The 20,020-nt window shown below is 38.0% G+C and overlaps 2 protein-coding genes across 10 annotated transcripts in view; one reads left to right on the forward strand and one right to left on the reverse strand.

The window, feature by feature from the left end:
- TRAPPC13 (trafficking protein particle complex subunit 13) overlaps window positions 1–4,095 on the forward strand; it is a 39,965-nt gene extending 35,870 nt beyond the window's left edge. For 4 of the 8 annotated variants that reach the window (XM_045494751.1, XM_045494725.1, XM_045494697.1 and 1 more), the window contains 2 exons: window positions 2,091–2,238; window positions 2,358–4,095. In XM_045494751.1, coding sequence (XP_045350707.1) covers window positions 2,091–2,238; window positions 2,358–2,465 — 256 coding nt within the window. In that variant the 3' untranslated portion in view covers window positions 2,466–4,095. Of the gene's footprint in view, window positions 1–2,087; window positions 2,239–2,357 lie in introns of all 8 variants that reach the window. The other 4 variants (XM_045494707.1, XM_045494746.1, XM_045494686.1 and 1 more) reach the window with 1 other exon arrangement.
- The window catches only part of SGTB (small glutamine rich tetratricopeptide repeat co-chaperone beta), a 50,584-nt gene continuing 32,526 nt past the window's right edge, over window positions 1,963–20,020 (reverse strand). The window contains exons 6-11 of one of the 2 annotated variants that reach the window (XM_045494770.1): window positions 16,516–16,620; window positions 12,465–12,591; window positions 12,286–12,348; window positions 9,256–9,293; window positions 8,948–9,031; window positions 1,963–7,285 (exon numbers count right to left, since the gene is read on the reverse strand). In XM_045494770.1, coding sequence (XP_045350726.1) covers window positions 7,174–7,285; window positions 8,948–9,031; window positions 9,256–9,293; window positions 12,286–12,348; window positions 12,465–12,591; window positions 16,516–16,620 — 529 coding nt within the window. In that variant the 3' untranslated portion in view covers window positions 1,963–7,173. Of the gene's footprint in view, window positions 7,286–8,947; window positions 9,032–9,255; window positions 9,294–12,285; window positions 12,349–12,452; window positions 12,592–16,515; window positions 16,621–20,020 lie in introns of both variants that reach the window. The other variant, XM_045494761.1, reaches the window with a different exon arrangement.

A 20,020-nucleotide genomic window follows, 5' to 3' on the forward strand; every position in this document is an offset into this window, starting at 1 on the left:
TTTCTCCTTGACAAACAGCCTTCTCCGAGGTTGATGTTGAATACTGTAAAGTTCTTCATCTGCTAACTGTATGTATTACATATTTTGAGGCCTTACTTTATTAGGCATTTTCTGTATTTTATTTCCTTCATGCATTGTACCCTACGAGGTAGATATGAATTATTCACATTTTATGTAATACAAAGCCAATTCAGAGGTTAAGTAACTTAGTCAAGCTGAGAGAGCTAGAAAAGATGGGGCCAGAATTTGAAACCAGGTGTATTTGACTTGAGAGCCCATGCTGTTTTCATTTTTTGCATTTCCTCACACTTCAGATTATTAAAACATAAACTAGTACGTTCTTATGGAATGATACATTACAGATTTAACATTGTAAGATAGATTTTTCTGAGGCATACTTATACCTGAATTTTATCTTTAGTATTGAGAAAGTAATTTGTCACGAATTTAATACAAGGGGTCACTTAATTATAGATTGGAAAATAGAGCCTTATAATAGAGAGTATAATCTAGCTATTGGGATGCAAAGAGCACAGGGCTTTGAAGCCAACAAAACTGAGGATTAAAGTCCAGTCCTATCACTTTTGGTACAACTTCTATTACTACTTGGGATATATTATTCGTTGTGGCACTTTGATACTATTGCAGTGATGAATCCCAATGCACATAGTCTGAATGTATAATCTTTTAAAATTCCATATCCATTCCAACTTTGATATAGGAAATACCCATCCATGACAATTATAAAAATACTCCCTCCCTCTGAAGCTAGTGACCCTCCCACACGGTTAATCATTCCTTTCTGTCACAGCAAATTTTAATATAGTTTTTTAGTGACACTCATGTATTGCTGTGGTTTTTAGTATCTCTTTACTAAATTGTGCATTATTCAACAGAAGGGACCATGTCTTCCCTAGCATTGTAAATGCACTGCCTGCCATGTCATTGGAGTTCAGTAAACAGCAACTCACATGGGGTGAAAACCCTTTGTGTATAAGTGTGCTTTTGGATTTTTTGTTTAAATTTTTTGAGGTATAGCAAATCAATGACCAAATGACAAACCACTGTAAAAAATAAAATTCATGTTAGGTGATTAAGTTTTCTAAAAACCACCTGTTTCTTAGATCTTCAGTTTCCTTATCTATAAAAATAGGACCCCCACCACTGCCACCCACCTACACACAGATACATACACACAATATACAGTAACTGGCTTTTTGTGAAATGTACTGACAAAATTCATGTAGTGCATCTAACCTGGTCTATGGCACATAATGGATACTTCAAATGTTTGTTGCAGAGATAGATACATATAAAGCTAAATATCATTAAATGAGTATGTGAAAGAATGTATGAATTGCAATTTAAATAAATATTTAAAATATGGAGCCAACTATGAGAGGATAAAAAGAGGTCAAACAGTTGAGTGTGGTCAGAAATGGTGGTAGAGCCAGAGGACTATTTTTTACTATGAGCCTCTGGTAATTTAAAAAAAGAAAAAAAAAAAAGTATATACCTTCATTGAAAGTTATTTTTAACTTTACATGTTTAAGCTAAACTGGTGCTATCAGTTATAAGCAGAAGCAGTCTTTTCACATGAACACTGAACAAACGTGGATAGTATTTACTTAGAAATCTTGTCTGTCGTTTTATCTGCAGGGTAAAGGAACATAGATTAAATAGCAAAAGGCTCAGTTTATCTTTGTCTTTGCTGTAGAATACTCAACAGAAATAGGAAGGAAGCATAAAAACAAGGTGAGACACAGATGTCTGGAAGTTTCCCAGAGAAATGGCAAAGCTGCCAACAGATCAGCACCAGGGAGCCAGGATTCAGTAATAGAACCAGAAGGCTTGTATCCAGACAGGCAGATCAGTCTCAGTGGTTTAAACCCTAGAAGACGCCCTATCTTTCATTTTCCTGATTGTCTCAAGTGAAATAAAAACGACATTATAGCTTTTTACTTCTGATTCCACTTTTATTCTTCTGGACATCCTGAAAACAAATTCATTGGCACTAGTGGAAGAAATATCACAGAACTGCTTTGTGAAAGGAACAAGATTTATTCCTGTCTTTCTGATTCCTCCAGCAGTGAAAGGACTATGGATCTGGTTTTGGAAATGTGCAATACCAATTCTATCCACTGGTGTGGCATTTCAGGAAGACAGCTTGGAAAGCTACATCCAAGTTCCTCTCTCTGCCTTGCCCTTACTCTCCTGTCTTCAGTACAGGGACTGCAGGTGCGCCATCTTTTCAGTATTTGGGGACTGTTAACCAGTGGTCATTTACTATTTCCATTTTTTTCCTCTGATAAATTACCAATGAATGAAACTTTACACCGGTATCTTTCTCTCAATAGAGTGTCTCCGGCTTAAGACTAACTGACACGTTCTTAAAGAGAACATATGAATATGATGACATCGCACAGGTCTGTGTGGTATCTTCGGCCATCAAAGTGGAGAGCTGAAGAAAATTTCCAGTGTTCTGCTTTTCATTGAGTTTAACAGAACTTTCTGTATTTCTGTCACCTTTGTGAAATGATCGAGTCTACAACAAAAATAAGTATCTATTATTTAAATTTCTTTCCTGCAAAAGCTAAAATATTAAATATTTGTTTGAAAACAGCCATCTACTGATTTTATCTTATGAGTTATATTCTAAAAGAATATTTGTACATTTTCTATACATCTCCTATTTGATTTCATTTCTCACCACTGGACTTTGTTCTCCAAAAGCTCTGTATTTGAGGCCATTTACCCCTAGCAAGTATCTGGAACAGGGGTTAGCAAACATTTTATGTAAAGGGACAGATACTAAATATTTGTCTTTGCAGGGAATGTGGTTTCTGTTGAAAATTCTTAGCTCTGCTGTTATAGTAGGAGAGCAGCCAGTAGGCAAAAAGAACACAGCAGTATTTACAAAAACAGGCAACTGGCCAGATTTGGCCCGCAGGCCATAGTTTGCTGACCTTGACTTAGAATATAGAACTGTTTCTTAAAACTTTAGATTATTATAATACTTTATTTAAAACTTTTCAATTAGTCCATTTTTCCCCTAACTCCTCAGTCAGCAGAAAAAGTTGAAAACTATAGTAAAAATAATAAGTAAATAAAACAACTAGAGTAGTCCCCGTGTAACCTTATATTGCAAACACAGTATGAGTTCTCCTAGTGTTTTCAAAGTTACTATATTTGTATGTATCTGTTTGTATGTACATATAAACAGATCTAAATTTCAGTTACTAACAGCAGATAAGAATTGGCTTAATTTCTCGGATTGTTGATTACTCTATTAACTTTTAACTAAGAAACCTGATAATTTTCTAACTCAAAGCCAGAAAGTTCCAGGGTTTTTTTTCATATTGAAAAACAAGTGACTTATTTTCATAAGGCATATTGAAAGGATTTCTACCTTCTGATATTTGATTTTGAACTCTAAGTCATGCATTACTACTACAAAACTATCTGTAGATGTAATCACACTAATTTACTTATGTCAGGAACAAAACAGTGAGAAAGTTAATATTGTAAACAACTTTGAGGGGCTCCTGAGCGGCCCAGTCGGCTAAGTGTCCAACTTCAGCTCAGGTCATGATCTCGAGGTCTGTGAGTTCAAGTCCCATGTGCGGCTCTGTGCTGACAGCTCAGAGCCTGGAGCCTGCTTTGGATTCTGTGTCTTCTTCTCTGTCTGCCCCTCTCCCGCTTTTGCTCTCTCTCTCAAAAACAAATAAAAACATTTTTTTTAAAAAGATTGTAAACAACTTTGCAACATGAATATAGTAAGTTTCAATATTTTGTAAGGACAACAAAAGCTTATGCTGTTAAATAAAAACTTATTTTGGTAAGTTGAAATTCAAGAATGTATATAGAATCGCTTAACTGTTAGAGGTATTAAGTCAAATACAAAAATTTGTTTTTCTTAAATGCATAATTATTTATTGCCATGACAAATTATTTGGTCCAAAGTGAAAGCTATATTCAGAATGAGATTTGCCCCTTAAGTTGCACTAATAATGAAATCTGTGCAAAATAAAGTAAAAGCAGTGTAAAGTTGAAGTCTGTCTTCCAGAATAAGACTGATTAAATGATAAGACTTGATAGTCACTGTGTATTCTGATTGCTTTTCAAGTATCCTCTCATGACTGAACCTTGTGTTTCATTGTTCCAGATTTTAAAAGTAACATATAATGGTCTTTTGGAATCTGCTATATAATTTCATCTAATTATAAACTCTCTTTTTATGATAAACATTGTCCATTCCTTAAGTAAAGGTTAGATAACGTCATCTTGGAAGGGATCTGTTTAAATCATATTATAAAAATTAGATAAACAATTTGGTATATTAAATGAAAATGTCATTTGCATAAAAAGGACCTTTTAGGTTTTACATAGCATCATAACTGCTATAGCTACAACAATGAAATGTGGTTAATGGAAGCCAGTCATTCCTAAGGGGAATGTATATAAAGATTCAATGTTTTCTTGTTCCACACCAGCCAGTATAGTATTTGGGGCATTCCTTATAATTTCTTAGCACAGTCCAACTACACAAAACTTTCTTGAAATAATTTGCAATGCAGTGATTCCAAAGTGATGAAGGTATCTAGAGAGCAAAAATCCAGGTAAGTGGACAGATACTTACAGTGAATTTGTTATAGGTGGTATATCAGCCAAGAAACAGATCAGAAAGTTGAAATGGAAGAAATACACCAGCTGTTCATGTAAAAGAATGGCTGTCCCAGCTAAATATATTAGCAAATCAAGACATTGTTTTAAAATGGTTTTCCTTATAATGCCTTGGTCTGATTTTGGTATCAGAGTAATAGTAATAGCTAAATAAAACGAGTCAGAAGTGTTTTCTCTTTTTCTGTTTTCTGATAGTGTAGAATTGATAGTATTGCTTCCATTAAGTGTTTGGCAAAATTTACCATTGGAATCATCTGGGCCTATAGCTTGCTTTGCTGGGGGATTTATCTATTTCCTTACTGAGCTTTGGTAGCTTTTATCTTACAGGGAATTTGTGTGTTTAATGTAAGTTGTCCAATATATAGGCCTAGAGTTGGTCACTGTATTTTCTGATTACCCTTTAAAGTCTGGAGGGCTGCAGTGATATTCCCTCTTTCACTTTTGGTACTGTTGATTTGCATTTTCTCGATTTTCATAGTCAACTAAAGGCTTACCAGTTTTACTGATCTAAAAGCATTTTAATATACTCAAGATAGTTTTGTTAGAAACTTTCTCTTACCACTGGATAAGAGTAGCTATTTTTAATTAAGTAAGCTCTATACCCAACGTGGGGCTTGAACTCATGATCCTGAGATCAAGAGTCACATGCTGTAGGGACTCAGCCAGCCAAGTACCCCAAGAGTAGCTAATTTTTAATTGTGGATCGGGTTTCACTTTTGTTTTCAGCACAGTCCTTTCATGTGAATAGTTAGTACTTCATTCTGTATTATGCTTGAACACTAGGAGTTGAATTTAACCTCATGAACAATAAAGTTGGTTTAAATGGAATACAGGATATTGAATTCAGAGGGCCTAAAATTTAAGTCCTGCTCTTCTCTGGCCAGACTCTAGATTCCTATGGGTTTTCCCTGTAAGCTGAGCACAGGCAGTGAGGTATTTGCTGGTCTGAGGAGAAATCTCTAACTTACCGTTACTCTAAATTAGAGTCCTTAGCCCTACATCAGAACCGTGTAGGATGCTGTTTAAAATGGTGATTCCTAGGCGTTACTATAGGACCTATTAAATAAAAATGGAAAGTATGGCTCTGGATCTGCATTTTTAATTCTTACAGTGAAATTACAGAACCACTGTTCTAATCTCACAAGAGGAAAGAAAGGAAGAGTTGATTTTTAACCTTGTAGATACCACATTATTAGTCTTTTGAGGAGAACAGTTATAGTAAGGCCTTCATCATCATGAGTATTATTGAATTAATTTTATATTACTTAATTTTTCAGTTTTCTCTCACAACACTTGTGAAATGATTATGTGTTCACCCAACTTTACCAATTTCATAATTAACAAAAATTCTAGTTAAAATGGTCTCTCATCACTGTAGAGTCATGCCATTAATACTTAATGCCATATCTCTTCATTAACTACTATGATCTGATGTCAATAAAATATTTTAAGTCCCCTGTTATGTTTACATTGCATCAAATTAAGATGAAGCATAAAAGCAACATGCCAAGCCAAATTATAGCAAAGGTTTATATGAACAAGCAATGTTAGTGATAGAAGCTTTTTATAAGCCATCAAATAATTAGTTTTAAAAAATCAGTATTTATAGGCACATAATTAAATGCCACTTAGAAAATCCTTAACTTGAGAATCAAACCACTGGCTTATTTAAATGTAAATATATTTAAGAGTTTCCATGGTAAGGTCACCATTGGGGAAATTGTGCTAGTTAAATTGAATAGTTATACAATGGACCTAACCAGTACCATTAAGGATTTCTAAATGTATTTGATTATGTACTTAGAGTAATTGGCCATGCTAACGTTATCAAGATCAAACTGCAGGCAAGATTGGTTAAGAACTATGCAAACAACCTGAACGTCCTACTTTCACCTTCTGTACATTCACAGCATCTATTTTTCATTTCAAAACAACCCTTGCACCAAATGCTGCTTCTCACCAGCTCTTAGTATTCCTTGTTCCCCATCAGAGCAAGCAGCATTAAGGACAGTACTGGCCCCTGTGATAGATATTCAGTACTGATAGCACTATCAGAGCTAAAACTAGGCAACAAATTTCTTCTCTCCAAACATGCTGTTCCATGGCTGTATATTTCTCCTGAATCAGCATGAGAAACCTTTCCTCTTGGTCATCCCCATCTTTCAAAAAAGTCTGCTTAAGGGAATTTGGAGCTAGAGAACTTGCCAATACACAGCGCTACTGTTCAATAAATATACTCTGCTATTAGGTCTAATATACAAATATGATGATGATGATTTGATTTGAAAATGGAACCCTGTTCAGTACTATACTGGCACTCAACAGGGCTAATGATCATTTGTTTACAAAGGAGTCATGATCAAGTCTGTTTATGATAAACCTATCATCTAGACAGATTGATTCTTTAGGTGTCTTTGTTTTGGCCACTATCTACAGCAAACATTTAAGAGCCATAATCATTTGTGCTCTGGGCTAGGGTCCCTGGTCAAGTCAGGAATGTTCTTCAGTACTGCTGCTGAATGATCTGCTCCGGATGTGATTTCTAAGTTGCTCTATAAGTTCAGGATTCTGTTGCTGTATCTGCTGAGCAAACTGCTGTCCCCTGTGGTAAAGAGGCAAAGTGGTATGAATTAGCAATTTCCAGTCACATAATACCCATGCAAAAAAGAACTGCAGAGGATGTGGATATTACTCAGAGGGAACCTTTTCTATAAAAACAACTTTTAGAATCATGGCTTTAGTATCTTCAAGTTTACCAATGCCTCCATATAGCATTATTACAGCACAGTGTTCTTTATAAGGAACAAAACACCCATGCTAAAAAGTGACTCCCTGAAATGCATATAATCCACACGACAAATAAGCTAAGGGCTGAAAAGTACATGCTTTCATTGTATGTGCTCAAATACAAGGCAAGGAATTTCTCTTGTCATCAGGCATGATAGGTGTCATACCCATTCTGGTCACCTGTATGTCACCTAACAGAACTGATTTTTACAAAGGCAAAGAAATGTAATACAAATTCCTGAGTGTGTAACCCTCAATTACAAGTGTTACATATCACTATAATCATGCCACTTAAAGATCACTGTAAAAATGCAATATTCTAAGTGGGGTAACATGGTTGTGATCAAAAAAGGAAATGCTCTGAGGGTTGATGGGAGGTGGGAGGGAGGGGAGGGTGGGTGATGGGTATTGAGGAGGGCACCTTTTGGGATGAGCACTGGGTGTTGTATGGAAACCAATTTGACAATAAATATCATATATTGAAAAAAAAAAAAGGAAATGCTATTTGTGTCTTCATATAACATTTCCAGTGACAACATGACACACAGATTGAAAAATCAATTCAAAGAGTAGAGTATCTTGGGGCACCTGGGTGGCTCGGTCGCTTAAGCATCCAACTCTTGATTTCAGCTCAGGCCATGAATTCACGGTTTGGGAGATCGAGCCTCAATTGAGCTCTGTGCTGACAGAGCCTGCTTGAGATTGTCTCTCTCTCTGCCCCTCCCCCACTCACATGCTTGCTCTATCTCAAAATACATAAATAAACACTAAAAAAAAAGTAACTTGGGTGGAAGTGAAGGTAGTGTGCTCAAGTAACGAGAAGATGCAAAAAGTATCTTTAGTGATGACATATGCACTGAAAAGTTCAAATGAAATGGTTTCCTACATTGTTGGAACATTAATATATGTAATATGTGATTTTTAGATACACCTAAATTGGGGCGCCTGGGTGGCGCAGTCGGTTAAGCGTCCGACTTCAGCCAGGTCACGATCTCGCGGTCCGTGAGTTCGAGCCCCGCGTCGGGCTCTGGGCTGATGGCTCAGAGCCTGGAGCCTGTTTCCGATTCTGTGTCTCCCTCTCTCTCTGCCCCTCCCCCGTTCATGCTCTGTCTCTCTCTGTCCCCCAAAAATAAATAAACGTTGAAAAAAAAAATTTAAAAAAAAAAAAAAAAGATTATTTAGATACACCTAAATTAATAAATTAATACATTCTTTAAGTAGATATTTGAATTTCATCTACATGCTTGAGTACCTATTCAAATCTGCCAGAAAACTTTTTCATGGATCCAGATCTTCTGGATTTCTGCCCTTCAGTCTGAAAATTCCGATTTATAAACTTCTCTAGATTGCATAACTACTGAGGCCACTGATATGAACAGTGAAAGAAAATTTTACAAAGGAAACCCTGGTCCTCTCACTTTAGAGGCAAGCTGTAAAACATAAACTTTTTTACTATTTGTATTTAAGTAACACTTACGCTTGGATGAGGCTAGACAGGTCAGTTAGGCCTCCAACTCCAGCAGCAGGTCCCCCAATGGCATTTGTCATCATTCCTGACATTCTAGAATAGGCAAAAGATAGATCACTAGGATTGGTATATATTCTTAACAAGCAGACTAAGGAGAAATCAGCTAAATATACCCGCACTGTGTAGGAAGTCAGGTCAAATGTGCATGGCTATCAGTTCTAATTGGCATTTATCTATCATTTATCACTTATCATTTTGGAGGTGATGTGCTCAAATTAGGAACCTGGCAGGTAGGTGGAAAGGGAAAATATACTTACAGCTGCTGAACTTGAGGATTCTGCATTAAACTTGCTGCCTGGAATTGAAAAGCGGCATTTCCCATTAAAGGCAGTTAATATTTATGGGTCTTTAACAAAGACTTGGAAAAAAAAGAATGAAAGCAAAACCAGTATATAGTAACATTTTCTAGAGTTTTAGCATACTCAAGGAAGTAGGAATGTAAAAAATAGAGAAGTACTAGAAAAAATGGCAGTGAAAGTATATTGCAAGGATAAAGACGTTACAAACACTATAATAAACTAAGCAGTTTACTTCCTACTACTGACCAGATCAATAAAGCCAACAGGAAAAATAAGAACTTTAAAAGTATGGCTAAAGAATCTTCTACCCTTGAGGGTCTCCTTCAAAAGAGGACTCTAGGAGATGTGACCTTGCTCCACGGGGCTCAGCAGTATTAATGGTTCCTGTGCTTACAGTAGGAGGAGAATTCTATTCATGCGTGCATTCACTTGTATAACTTTCCGTTTTGAAAGCATAACAATTTTTTTTGCCTCAAATTTGTTCCATCAACAATGTTCATGTAAAATTTAAATGGAGTCTAAATCTTTGTAGACAGTAATTTTTCATTCACTGACCCTAAACAAGGTGTTGGGAGAAGCCATCACGTGCTCTCATTACCATAAAGAGAACTGTTTGACTTGTCAACAATTCAATAACTCTCCTCAAGTTTCAGGATTGGTGCTTCTGGTACCAACACATGAGTGCTATGGACATTACGCAGGAAAACCAGGATTTATAAGCTATAAATATAAAGCATTTCATTTCACAATCTTTTTTTTTTTTTTTTTTAATTTATTTTGATAGAGAGCAAGAAAGAGCATGAGTGGGAGAAGGGCACAGAGAGAGAGAATCCCAAGCAGGCTTTGTGCTAACAGAGATGTGGGGTTCTAACTCACAAACCGTGAGATCGTGACCTGAGCTGAAATCAAGAGTCGAATGCTTAACTGAACGAGACACCCAGGTGCTCCTTTCACAGACCTTTTTATCTGATTCTGCAAAAGCAGTTCACCCTCTTCTAGTTTCTGGGACGTAGAAGAGATACAGAGGAGATGCTAGAGCTTTTCTGGCCACTTTGAAGTATGCAGTCCTCTAGTCACTCTAAGGTAGAAAACAACCTCCGGAATTCACTTCTTGCTCACTGTAATAACCAAATACATAAAATTCATTTACAGGCAAAACGTTTCACCTCCCAAACGTGGGCCTACTAGAGGTGGGCCAGTTGCCTGCTCTTTTTTCACCACAGTGCCTCTATGCCTCTTCTCCCAGCTTGTTAGGCAAGAGTCCTGGCTCTGTGGGAAGGAAGAGAGTCACAGGTGCAGGCAAATTCTTTGATGGCTGGTACTAGCTCAGTGGTTCTGCACCTGTGCTCAGTGGGTGTGCAAGTTGTTTAAAACTACTCTGGTTCTCTATAGCGGCACTTTTGAGGTCCTGCAGAAACTTCCCCCACCCCCACCAATCTGGGCATTTCTTGTCCATTCTCTGAAAAAGGTAATTAACTTTCTGGAAGGACAGTATGAAGAACACTGTAGTCCCAGGTTCTTCACAGCCCTCTAGTCCTGAGGCTCTGTATTGGAAACCTTTCTGGGCAGATTCACACAGGACTATCTTATGAGCACATGTGCTCACCTTGGTCCACAGGAAACACATCTCCCCTCCACTGGCTTCAGTACAGTTACTTCCTAAACCATACAGCCTTCTTTAGCTGGCATGTCAGACCCCAGTCTACTGTCTTCCAAACTGAGGGCCATTTAGAAAGCTCTCTAAGAAGGCCAGAAAAGCCTTTTCTCTGTGGGCTAGACAGGAAGGCAGCCCTTTACTTCCCTCATACATGAAAAAGGGCTTTGTAACTTCAATAGCTTTCTCCAAAAAGCCTGACTCTCTATCAACCTGACTCTTTATACAAGTCACACAGTATGTTTTTTACCCGCACCTTTTGCAACACTTCACTTTGGTGCACAGAGTCTCGAGGGCTAAACCAAATCTGAAAGTATAAGAAATCCATTTTCACATCCTGCTACAAGAGCATAGCTTGACACCCGCAAATGAGTAACAATGCTTAAAAATGTCACAAAACCTACAAAGAGACATATAATTGTTGACAAGTAAACCGGAAGACCAACTTAAATTTGATGGGCTCAATCCTGAGACTTGAAGAGAGTTCCTGAATTATTTGCAAGTCGTAATTAACTACTGTCTACAAAGATTTCAACTACCAATTGCTACAAACTTACTAAATGTTCAAAAGACTTCTTTAACTCACTGGGAATGAGCCCTCCATGCATTTCAATTCAAATGAAGATTTTTGTGGATGCATGACAACATTTTTTGAAGGAACCAAAGGCGAATACAAGTAGTACCGCGCCCTTCCAAGGGCATGGCATGTGGTGGAATGAATGATTCTCAGCCAGAAATATTACAGATTACCCAGGCAATATCCCTGACCCATGAAATCAGAGTTTCCACATTTTGGACCAGAACATATATGTTTTCAAAAAGATCCATGAGTGATTTTGTTGTTTTGTAGGATGAAGTACATACAAAGGAGAATTATACTAAAAGTTCAAATAAACTCTTATGAAAGGAAGGAAGCAGGCCATGTTGAGAGGAGAGCTTAGGGAACCACCACAGCCAAACTCCTTAGATCAGACCTCCATTATTAGGGATCTTCCTAAGGCCACTTTCATGTAAAAGAGTTGTTTTTAATCTTTTGTAGATTTGCAGACCCCTTCACCAATCAGATGAAAAAAAACAGTTCTCTCTAGAAAAATGCATATACGTACATGTATACAAATTTTTATATACAATTTCAGGGAATCCATGGGCTTCCTAAAGTCCATCCATGGCTTTCTCATAAAGAGATCCATACCTGAGCCAGAGCATTATATGACCATTCTACTGCTGTTACCCCCACCACCTCTACAAAAGCTCCCCTATTTGTTTCTTCAAGTTTGGGAACCATACAACTCTATGGAAAACAGCCAGCAGAGCAGAAAAGGAAATATACTCACCATACTAATGAAGGCTGGATTATTTATTAAGCTAGCCATGTCAAAGCTCAATCCAGTTCCTGTCTGTAAAACAATTATATGTGAGAATTATTCTAACCACTAAAATTTGATTCTAATAAATTGTGAATGAGAGAAAATATTTCCCTCATTTGGCATTAATAACTTACAGGACTAGATACCTCTCTTAACTTCTGTTCTGCTATTTTCAGATTTGACTTGTAAGAATCATTTTCAGGGTCAAGATCTAATGCCTTTTGATAACTTGTAACTGCTTCTTCGAATTTATTTATGGCAGTGAGGGCCAGTCTGAAAAGAATACAATATAAGATATGATTAAAGAACATCACAAAGAAACATCTGTCTCAGTATTCAATGTGAATCCAGACTACACATTTAATTTATTCACTGTACTATGATTCACAGAAGTATCACTAAAATTCCTTCTAATTCCAAGATTCATAAGTCTGGACTTTATCTATTCTGCCTGCTGACAAACGTGGCTGTCCTATGAATCATGAATTTAATGCTTAGAAATGACTCTTACCTACCCTTCCAATTTTAAGCCTAATATGTGAAGTAATTTGCCTTATGAATGATAAAGCTCCACAAAGATGAGAGCTAACAATCCTGTGGCCATTTTAACTCCATGAAGCTAAAACCATTTCAAGAACTCTGAACTAGATTTGTGCTTCCTAATGTCCCACTTTCTTCCTTCTTCCTAGCAGGGACCCTGAGCCACAATAAATATCAATTTGCCATTAAAAAAGTAAAAATAGGGGCTCCTGGGTGGCTCAGTCGGTTAAACGTTCAACTTCAGCTCAGGTTGTGATCTCACAGTTCCTGAGTTCGAGCCCACAGCGGGCTCTGTGCGGACAGCTCAGAGCCTGAATCCTGCTTCAGATTCTGTTTCTTCCTCTCTCTCTGCCCCTTCCCTACTCATGCTCTCTCAAAAATAAATAAACATTAATATAAATTTTTTAATTAAAAAAAATAAATAGAAATAAAAATAAAAAATAAAATTGGGCTATGAGGTATCAGCAAGCTTCTCCTGAACAAGACATGTTTATTGTCAAGTAAATAAAATTAGCACCCTTTACAACTCAACACATATCCCAGGCACAGATCAAAGCGTTAGTTACTAAATTTTTATATTTTCGCTACCTAGTTAGTAGAATTTATTTATCAGACAATTACTTCAGAACTACATAATAATGGTGTATATGGAGAGAAAGTACTGAGGTTTTTTATTTGTTCTATGTTCATTTTTAATAAATTACCCCAATTCTTTCTTGGACGACTTGCCTCCCAGACTTCTGATCTAGACAGAATACAGGGCCTAACCAAAGAAAAGTTCTCAGAACCTAATTTGTTTTCTACTTGTCAACCATGAAAGATACATCATCAGAGTCCTCAACTAATCAACAGTCAATAAGTATTTATTGAAATCCTACTGCATACCAGAGACTACTTTATAGTTCACAATGAGAAAGGAAAAGTCCTTGAGTTTAAGAAAATTTCATCCTCCCTGGGAAAATAAGCAATAAACAAACAAAAAAATAGTAATATTAAGGAGAATGAATAGGGGAGCTCCTCAAAGACAGGCACACTAAAAAGACCTGAGTGATGAGAAGAAGGCAGCCACATGAAAATCAGAGGAGGGGCATCTAAAGAGAAGACACAGCAAACACAATGGCCCTGAGAAGGCTTAAGGAACGGGACAAAAGCTGATGAGGAGGAAACACAGAAAATAAAGTGTAGAAAGAGATGACATCAGGGAATAATTAGGTGCCAGATCATATATGACTGTGGTTTGGAGTCTGGATTTTATTCTGGTTGCAATGGAATGACAGATCTGATCTATGTTTTAAAATGTTCACTCTGGCTTCTCTGCAGAAGACTGACATGGGTGGGGGTGGAAGGGTAGCAAGGGGACCAGTTATGAAGCTACTGCAATAGCCTATTTACGAGATGATAATATGACTAGGGCTATAAACAAGACAGCATTCAAGATACATAGTACTGAATATGGAAACCAGAATTGACAGGACTTGCTGATAGAATTAGTTGTGTCAGGTGTAATAAGAATGAAGGAGACTCCTAGGCTTTTGACCTGAGCACTGGGTATAGGTGAATGATGACACCATTTACTGAGATGGGGAAGATTTAAAAAGGGAACAACAGTTCTTTTGGGGACACGTTAAGCTTTAAATGCCTATTAATATCTAGGTGGAGATGAAAAGTAATTGAATATATGAGTATGGAATTTAGGCATATAACTTAAGAGCTCCATCAAACAAAGCTGAGTCTCATTAATAACAGTAGTTAAATTCTATAAAGTCACCACAAACACTAAATTAGTAAATAATGAACAACTCCTCCTAGAGGAAATAGAGGGTTGGGATCCTGTGAGCTTTTGGTTACAACATTTTCATCAATAGGTCAAAATATAATCTTATTTTACATGTGTTTCTGTTTAAAGAAACCTTATTTAATATATATTACTGATTCATTAGCAATGAACTAACAGCCAACAGCACTAACTCATTTCTGATCAAGAATTATCTAACACATGTATTTTCTTCATAAGGTGCATTCTAGCCTTCTTGTGCTTAGGAACACTAGACAACACTTCAGCCTACATTTGGGGGCCAGTGTAAACAGGAAATCAACCACAAAAGGCATAAAAAAGCAAAAAAATAAAAAATAAAAAAAAAATACAGCACTGAAAAAACTGTGAAAAGGACACTTGTTTACAGCCTAAGAGCTAAAACAAAAAGGCAGAGCTTTATCAGACCTCTGCGGAGAACTGGCATGATAGACAAGTGACTCAAATTTTTCACCCTTCTGTGAATGACCACCAAAGCACAGTGGAGTATTGATTTGGGGGTTGCAAACAAATTGCAGCATGTAGGCAAATTCATGAATACAGACTCCATGAATAATGAGTACGGACTTAAAATGGAATTTAAAAGCATGGGACAGGACAGAATCAGAAGAGAGAACAGACAAACGACAGCAGCAGGAGAGAAAGCCCTGAAGTACGCCATTATTTAGAGGCAGTAGAGAAGGAAGAAACAGTAAGAGAGACGAGGAAAGAGCATCCAGTGAAGGAGAAGGAAAACTAGGAAGTATGATGACACAGAAGCAGAGAGAATGAAGTATTTCAAAGATGAGTTAATCATGCTGGGGCACCTGGCTGGTTCAGTCAGAAAAGCATGCGACTCTGGATCTTGGGCTCGTGAGTTCAAAGCCCCCATACTGGGTAGAGAGATTACTTAAATAAATAATCTTACAAAAAAAGTTACTTGTGCCAAATACTAAAACATGGAGCAGGGTAAGGATACAGACACGAACACTGGCCTTGGCAAAATATAGACAACTGGTGACCTTGAACAGGGCTGTCAGCACAGTGATAGAGACAAAGGCCTTATTGGAGTGAGTGGAGAGCAAATGAGACATGAGGGAGATGAGAGAGCAAACCCAGCCAGCCATGGGGACAATGCAGAAAAAGAGGAGCTGGGAAATGGCCTCGCGGAGTAAAATCTTGGTTCCAGTGGGTGATTTTCTAGGACCTTTCCACGCGCAGTCACTGCTGCTGTTAGAGACAACCTTGTGTTGCAGAAGATAAAGGAGAGGACTCCAAGGGTAAAGTCCTGAAGAAGGTACAAAAGGATGAGACCTAAGGCATGAACGAAGTCTTAGATAAGAACCCTCCCATTTGAAAAGGAATAAAAGGCAGTCTGTGAGGATATAAATGCAAGTAGATTGGTTGATTCAGAAGTAGGAAGAGTTATTTTTCTTCTACATCGATCTATTTTCTTAGTTAAGTGCAAGGCAATACCATCAGCTGAGAGCTGCCATAGAGGGTATGATATAAATTTGAAGAGAGAAAAAGTGAGAAGCAGCCACTCAGCGTAGTAAGGTGAATTTAGAAGCAAGTATAGTAGAATTGTCTGCCAAGATATTGAGTGCTCATCTGAGATTTGTGGCCTTGAACAGAAAGTGAGTCTACTGAGTAAGGTTGTATTATTTTCTCCAACAACCAACCATTCATCATACAACTGATCATCTCTATCCCAAGTCATAGAAATTGCAGTCATTTCCTCTCTCAATGTTATATTTATCCTAATAGAGAATGCAATATTTAAGCAGGAAATTGAAAACCAAGCCATTAAGAACAGCATATTTGATACTCCTTGGTACTACTTTGAACATTTTGCCAGAACTTACCCCATTCTCCCATAGGCCTTGCTGTACTTTGAATCGATTGCTATTGCCTTCTCACAATCCTTTATTGCATCTGTGTAGTGACCTAATTTACTCTGAGCAGCAGCCCTAAGAGAAAGAGAAGAGATATTTATTACAAGCAGCCTCAAGGCACTAATTGAGATTAGTACTAATAAAACTATATTTTCCTTGTCCCACTTTGCATATAACTTCCATTAAATATCTAAATCAAACAAAGATAATTCTACAATCAAAAAGATAACTCAAAAACAAAATTCAGGGGCTCCTGGGTGGCTTAGTTGGTTAAGCATCTGACTTCAGCTCAGGTCATGATCTTGTGGTTTGTGAGTTCAAGCCCCATATTGGGCTCTGTGCTAACAGCTCAGAGCCTGAAGCCTGCTTAGGATTCTGTGTCTCCATCTCTCTGCCTCTCTGTCTCTCTCTCAAAAATAAACATTAAAAAAATTAAAAAATAATTCAGAGAAAATATGCAGGCCACCTTTCACTGTGTGCTTTCCTTCAGAAAAGACAAATAAGTGAATCATACAACTGATCTACCTACTTATTGCCTTTCGAATTTGCCCAAACAGAAAACTGAAAACACCAGGAATTACTAGAGGAGAAGGCAGAGTGAGAGACAGTGGCAAATGGCTACCCAGGGGTATGCTGTTAAATGATCACTTTACTAGTAGGGTTAAGATCATCATCTGGCAAGTCTAAGATGAAAATCTAACTTACCCGTGTGCCAGAATCTGGCTGCAAACAAAGGATGGCAATGCATTCCATCCACTGAGCACAGAATCTCAGAGCAATTAAGCACTATTAAATCCCTTCTAGGTTACCTCTAACAAATCTCTCCTGGAATAACTGGGGCCTGACAGTATAATCAAGCTACTTCCTCTTCCTGCACACAATCTTGAGAGTAGACAGCCCTCTGTTTCCCTGTTATAGTGCCCACTTCAACCCTCAAGGCCATAAGCAGAATGACTAAATAAGCAGAATGGCTGTTCTACATGCGAGCCCTTCAAACTAAAACATTCCATAACGTCTCCTGCCCTCCGTCCCACTACTGTCCCATTCATTCTTCTATTTATTCCAGAATAAATAGTTCTTATTTACTCATTCAACTCATATATCTATCAAGGTCTAGCTAATGCACAGACACTTTTCGAGGCCTAATGGATAGAGCACTAATCAAAATAACAATTCTGGGGGCGCCTGGGTGGCTCAGTTGGTTAAGAACCGACTCTTGGTTTCAGCTTAGATCGTGATCTCACAGTTCATGAGATCGAGCTCCACATCAATCAGGCTCTGTGCTGAGAGTGGAGCCTGCTTGGGATTCTTTCATTCTCTCTTTCTCTCTCTCTGTCAAATAAAAAAATAAATAAAAATAGGGGTGCCTGGGTGGCTCTGTCGGTTGAGTGTCCGACTTTGGCTCAGGTCATGATCTCACAGTTCCTGGGTTCAAGGCCGATATCGGGCTCTGTGCTGACAGCTCAGAGCCTAGAACCTGCTTCAGATTCTGTGTCTCCCTCTCTCTCTGTCCCTACCCAGCTCACACTCTGTCTCTCTCTCAAAAATAAATGAACATTAAAAAAATTTTTAAGTAAACAAACAAATAAATAACTAAAAATAAGATTCCTGGCCTCAACAGTGCTTAGGTTCCTGTGGTGTGAGTGACGGGTGGCTGGCAGGCTATAAAGGAAATGTGGTGGTGAGTCCAATTTTCTGTCAATTTTTCTTCATATAGCATGACTGAGACCCGTTCTTTTCAAATTAGGTTATAAACTTAAAAAAAAAAAATAAATATATAGCCTCCTTTCCTTTAGTGAAAAAAAAATTTAAGTGTGAAAGTATAGAATTCAACAAACCTGATTTGGTAGTTCATATGAAAAAGAGGTATGGGTTTAGCGACTCAACATTCAACACACACTAACAAGCATGACAAAGATGGCCACTAAAAATGACCATTAAGGGGCACCTGGGTGGCTCAGTCAGTTGAGCATCCAACTTAAGCTCAGGTCACAATCTCATGGTTTGTGAGTTCAAGCCCCACATCAGGCTCGCTCCTGTCAGCATGAAGCCTGCTTTGAATCCTCTGGCTCCTTCTCCCTGCCCCTCCCCCGCTTGCATTCTCTCAAAAATAAATATTTTTTTAAATGGCCATTAAAATAAGAGATATAGAATATATCACTTCCAAACAATTAGAAAAAATGAAGTAAAAATAAATCATTACAATAAAAGGCAAAAAAGAAAAAAAAGAAGGGGAGAGAGAAGCCAGAACATATCATAGCATAAGAACAACTCAAACTTGGGGCGCCTGGGTGGCTCAATCGGTTAAGCGGCCGACTTCGGCTCAGGTCATGATCTCGCGGTCCATGAGTTCAAGCCCCGCGTCGGGCTCTGTGCTGACAGCTCAGAGCCTGGAGCCTGTTTCAGATTCTGTGTCTCCCTCTCTCTGACCCTCCCCTGTTCATGTTCTGTCTCTCCCTGTCTCAAAAATAAATAAAACATGGGGGCGCCTGGGTGGTGCAGTCGGTTAAGCGTCCGACTTCAGCCAGGTCACGATCTCGCGGTCCGTGAGTTCGAGCCCCGCGTCGAGCTCTGGGCTGATGGCTCAGAGCCTGGAGCCTGTTTCCGATTCTGTGTCTCCCTCTCTCTCTGCCCCTCCCCCGTTCATGCTCTGTCTCTCTCTGTCCCAAAAATAAATAAACGTTGAAAAAATAAAAAAATAAATAAATAAATAAATAAAACATTAAAAAAATTAAAAAAAAAACAACTCAAACTTAAAAGCAATTACAAAGTAAACTAGATAAAAATCAGTTTCTCAAACTGTATACATATCACCTAAAACATAATCACATACATATTAAAGGGACAGAAAAAGGCAATTGGGCCAACTGAAAACCAAGCAAAAAAAAAGCTGATGTAGAAACCCTAATATCAGAAATGAAACAAAAAGTATTATTAAGCATAAAGAGAGTCATTATTACTGATGAATCCTGTTAGTTTAATTTTATGGAAAACATTAATATGGTTCAGATATCAAACTTATAAGAAAAGTTTCACTGTCACAGAGGATGGGTGGCATGGGGTAGTTAGGATAAAAATGGGAATGAGACTTCAAAAAGGGTAAAAAAGCAAACCTTCAAATGGAGTAAAACAGAAACAAATGATGCTGTGTATCAACAAGAGTTCAAGTGAATTTCAAGTACAGTATTCTGAGTATGTATTTTTTTTTTTTTAATTTTTTTTTTTTCAACGTTTATTTATTTTTGGGACAGAGAGAGACAGAGCATGAACGGGGGAGGGGCAGAGAGAGAGGGAGACACAGAACCGGAAACAGGCTCCAGGCTCTGAGCCATCAGCCCAGAGCCCGACGCGGGGCTCGAACTCACGGACCGCGAGACCGTGACCTGGCCGAAGTCGGACGCCCAACCGACTGCGCCACCCAGGCGCCCCTCTGAGTATGTATTTTTAATGAGGTGGATTCTAAGGAGAAAAAAAT

This window comes from Leopardus geoffroyi, chromosome A1, assembly GCF_018350155.1.
Source record: "Leopardus geoffroyi isolate Oge1 chromosome A1, O.geoffroyi_Oge1_pat1.0, whole genome shotgun sequence".
Lineage (NCBI taxonomy): Eukaryota > Metazoa > Chordata > Mammalia > Carnivora > Felidae > Leopardus > Leopardus geoffroyi.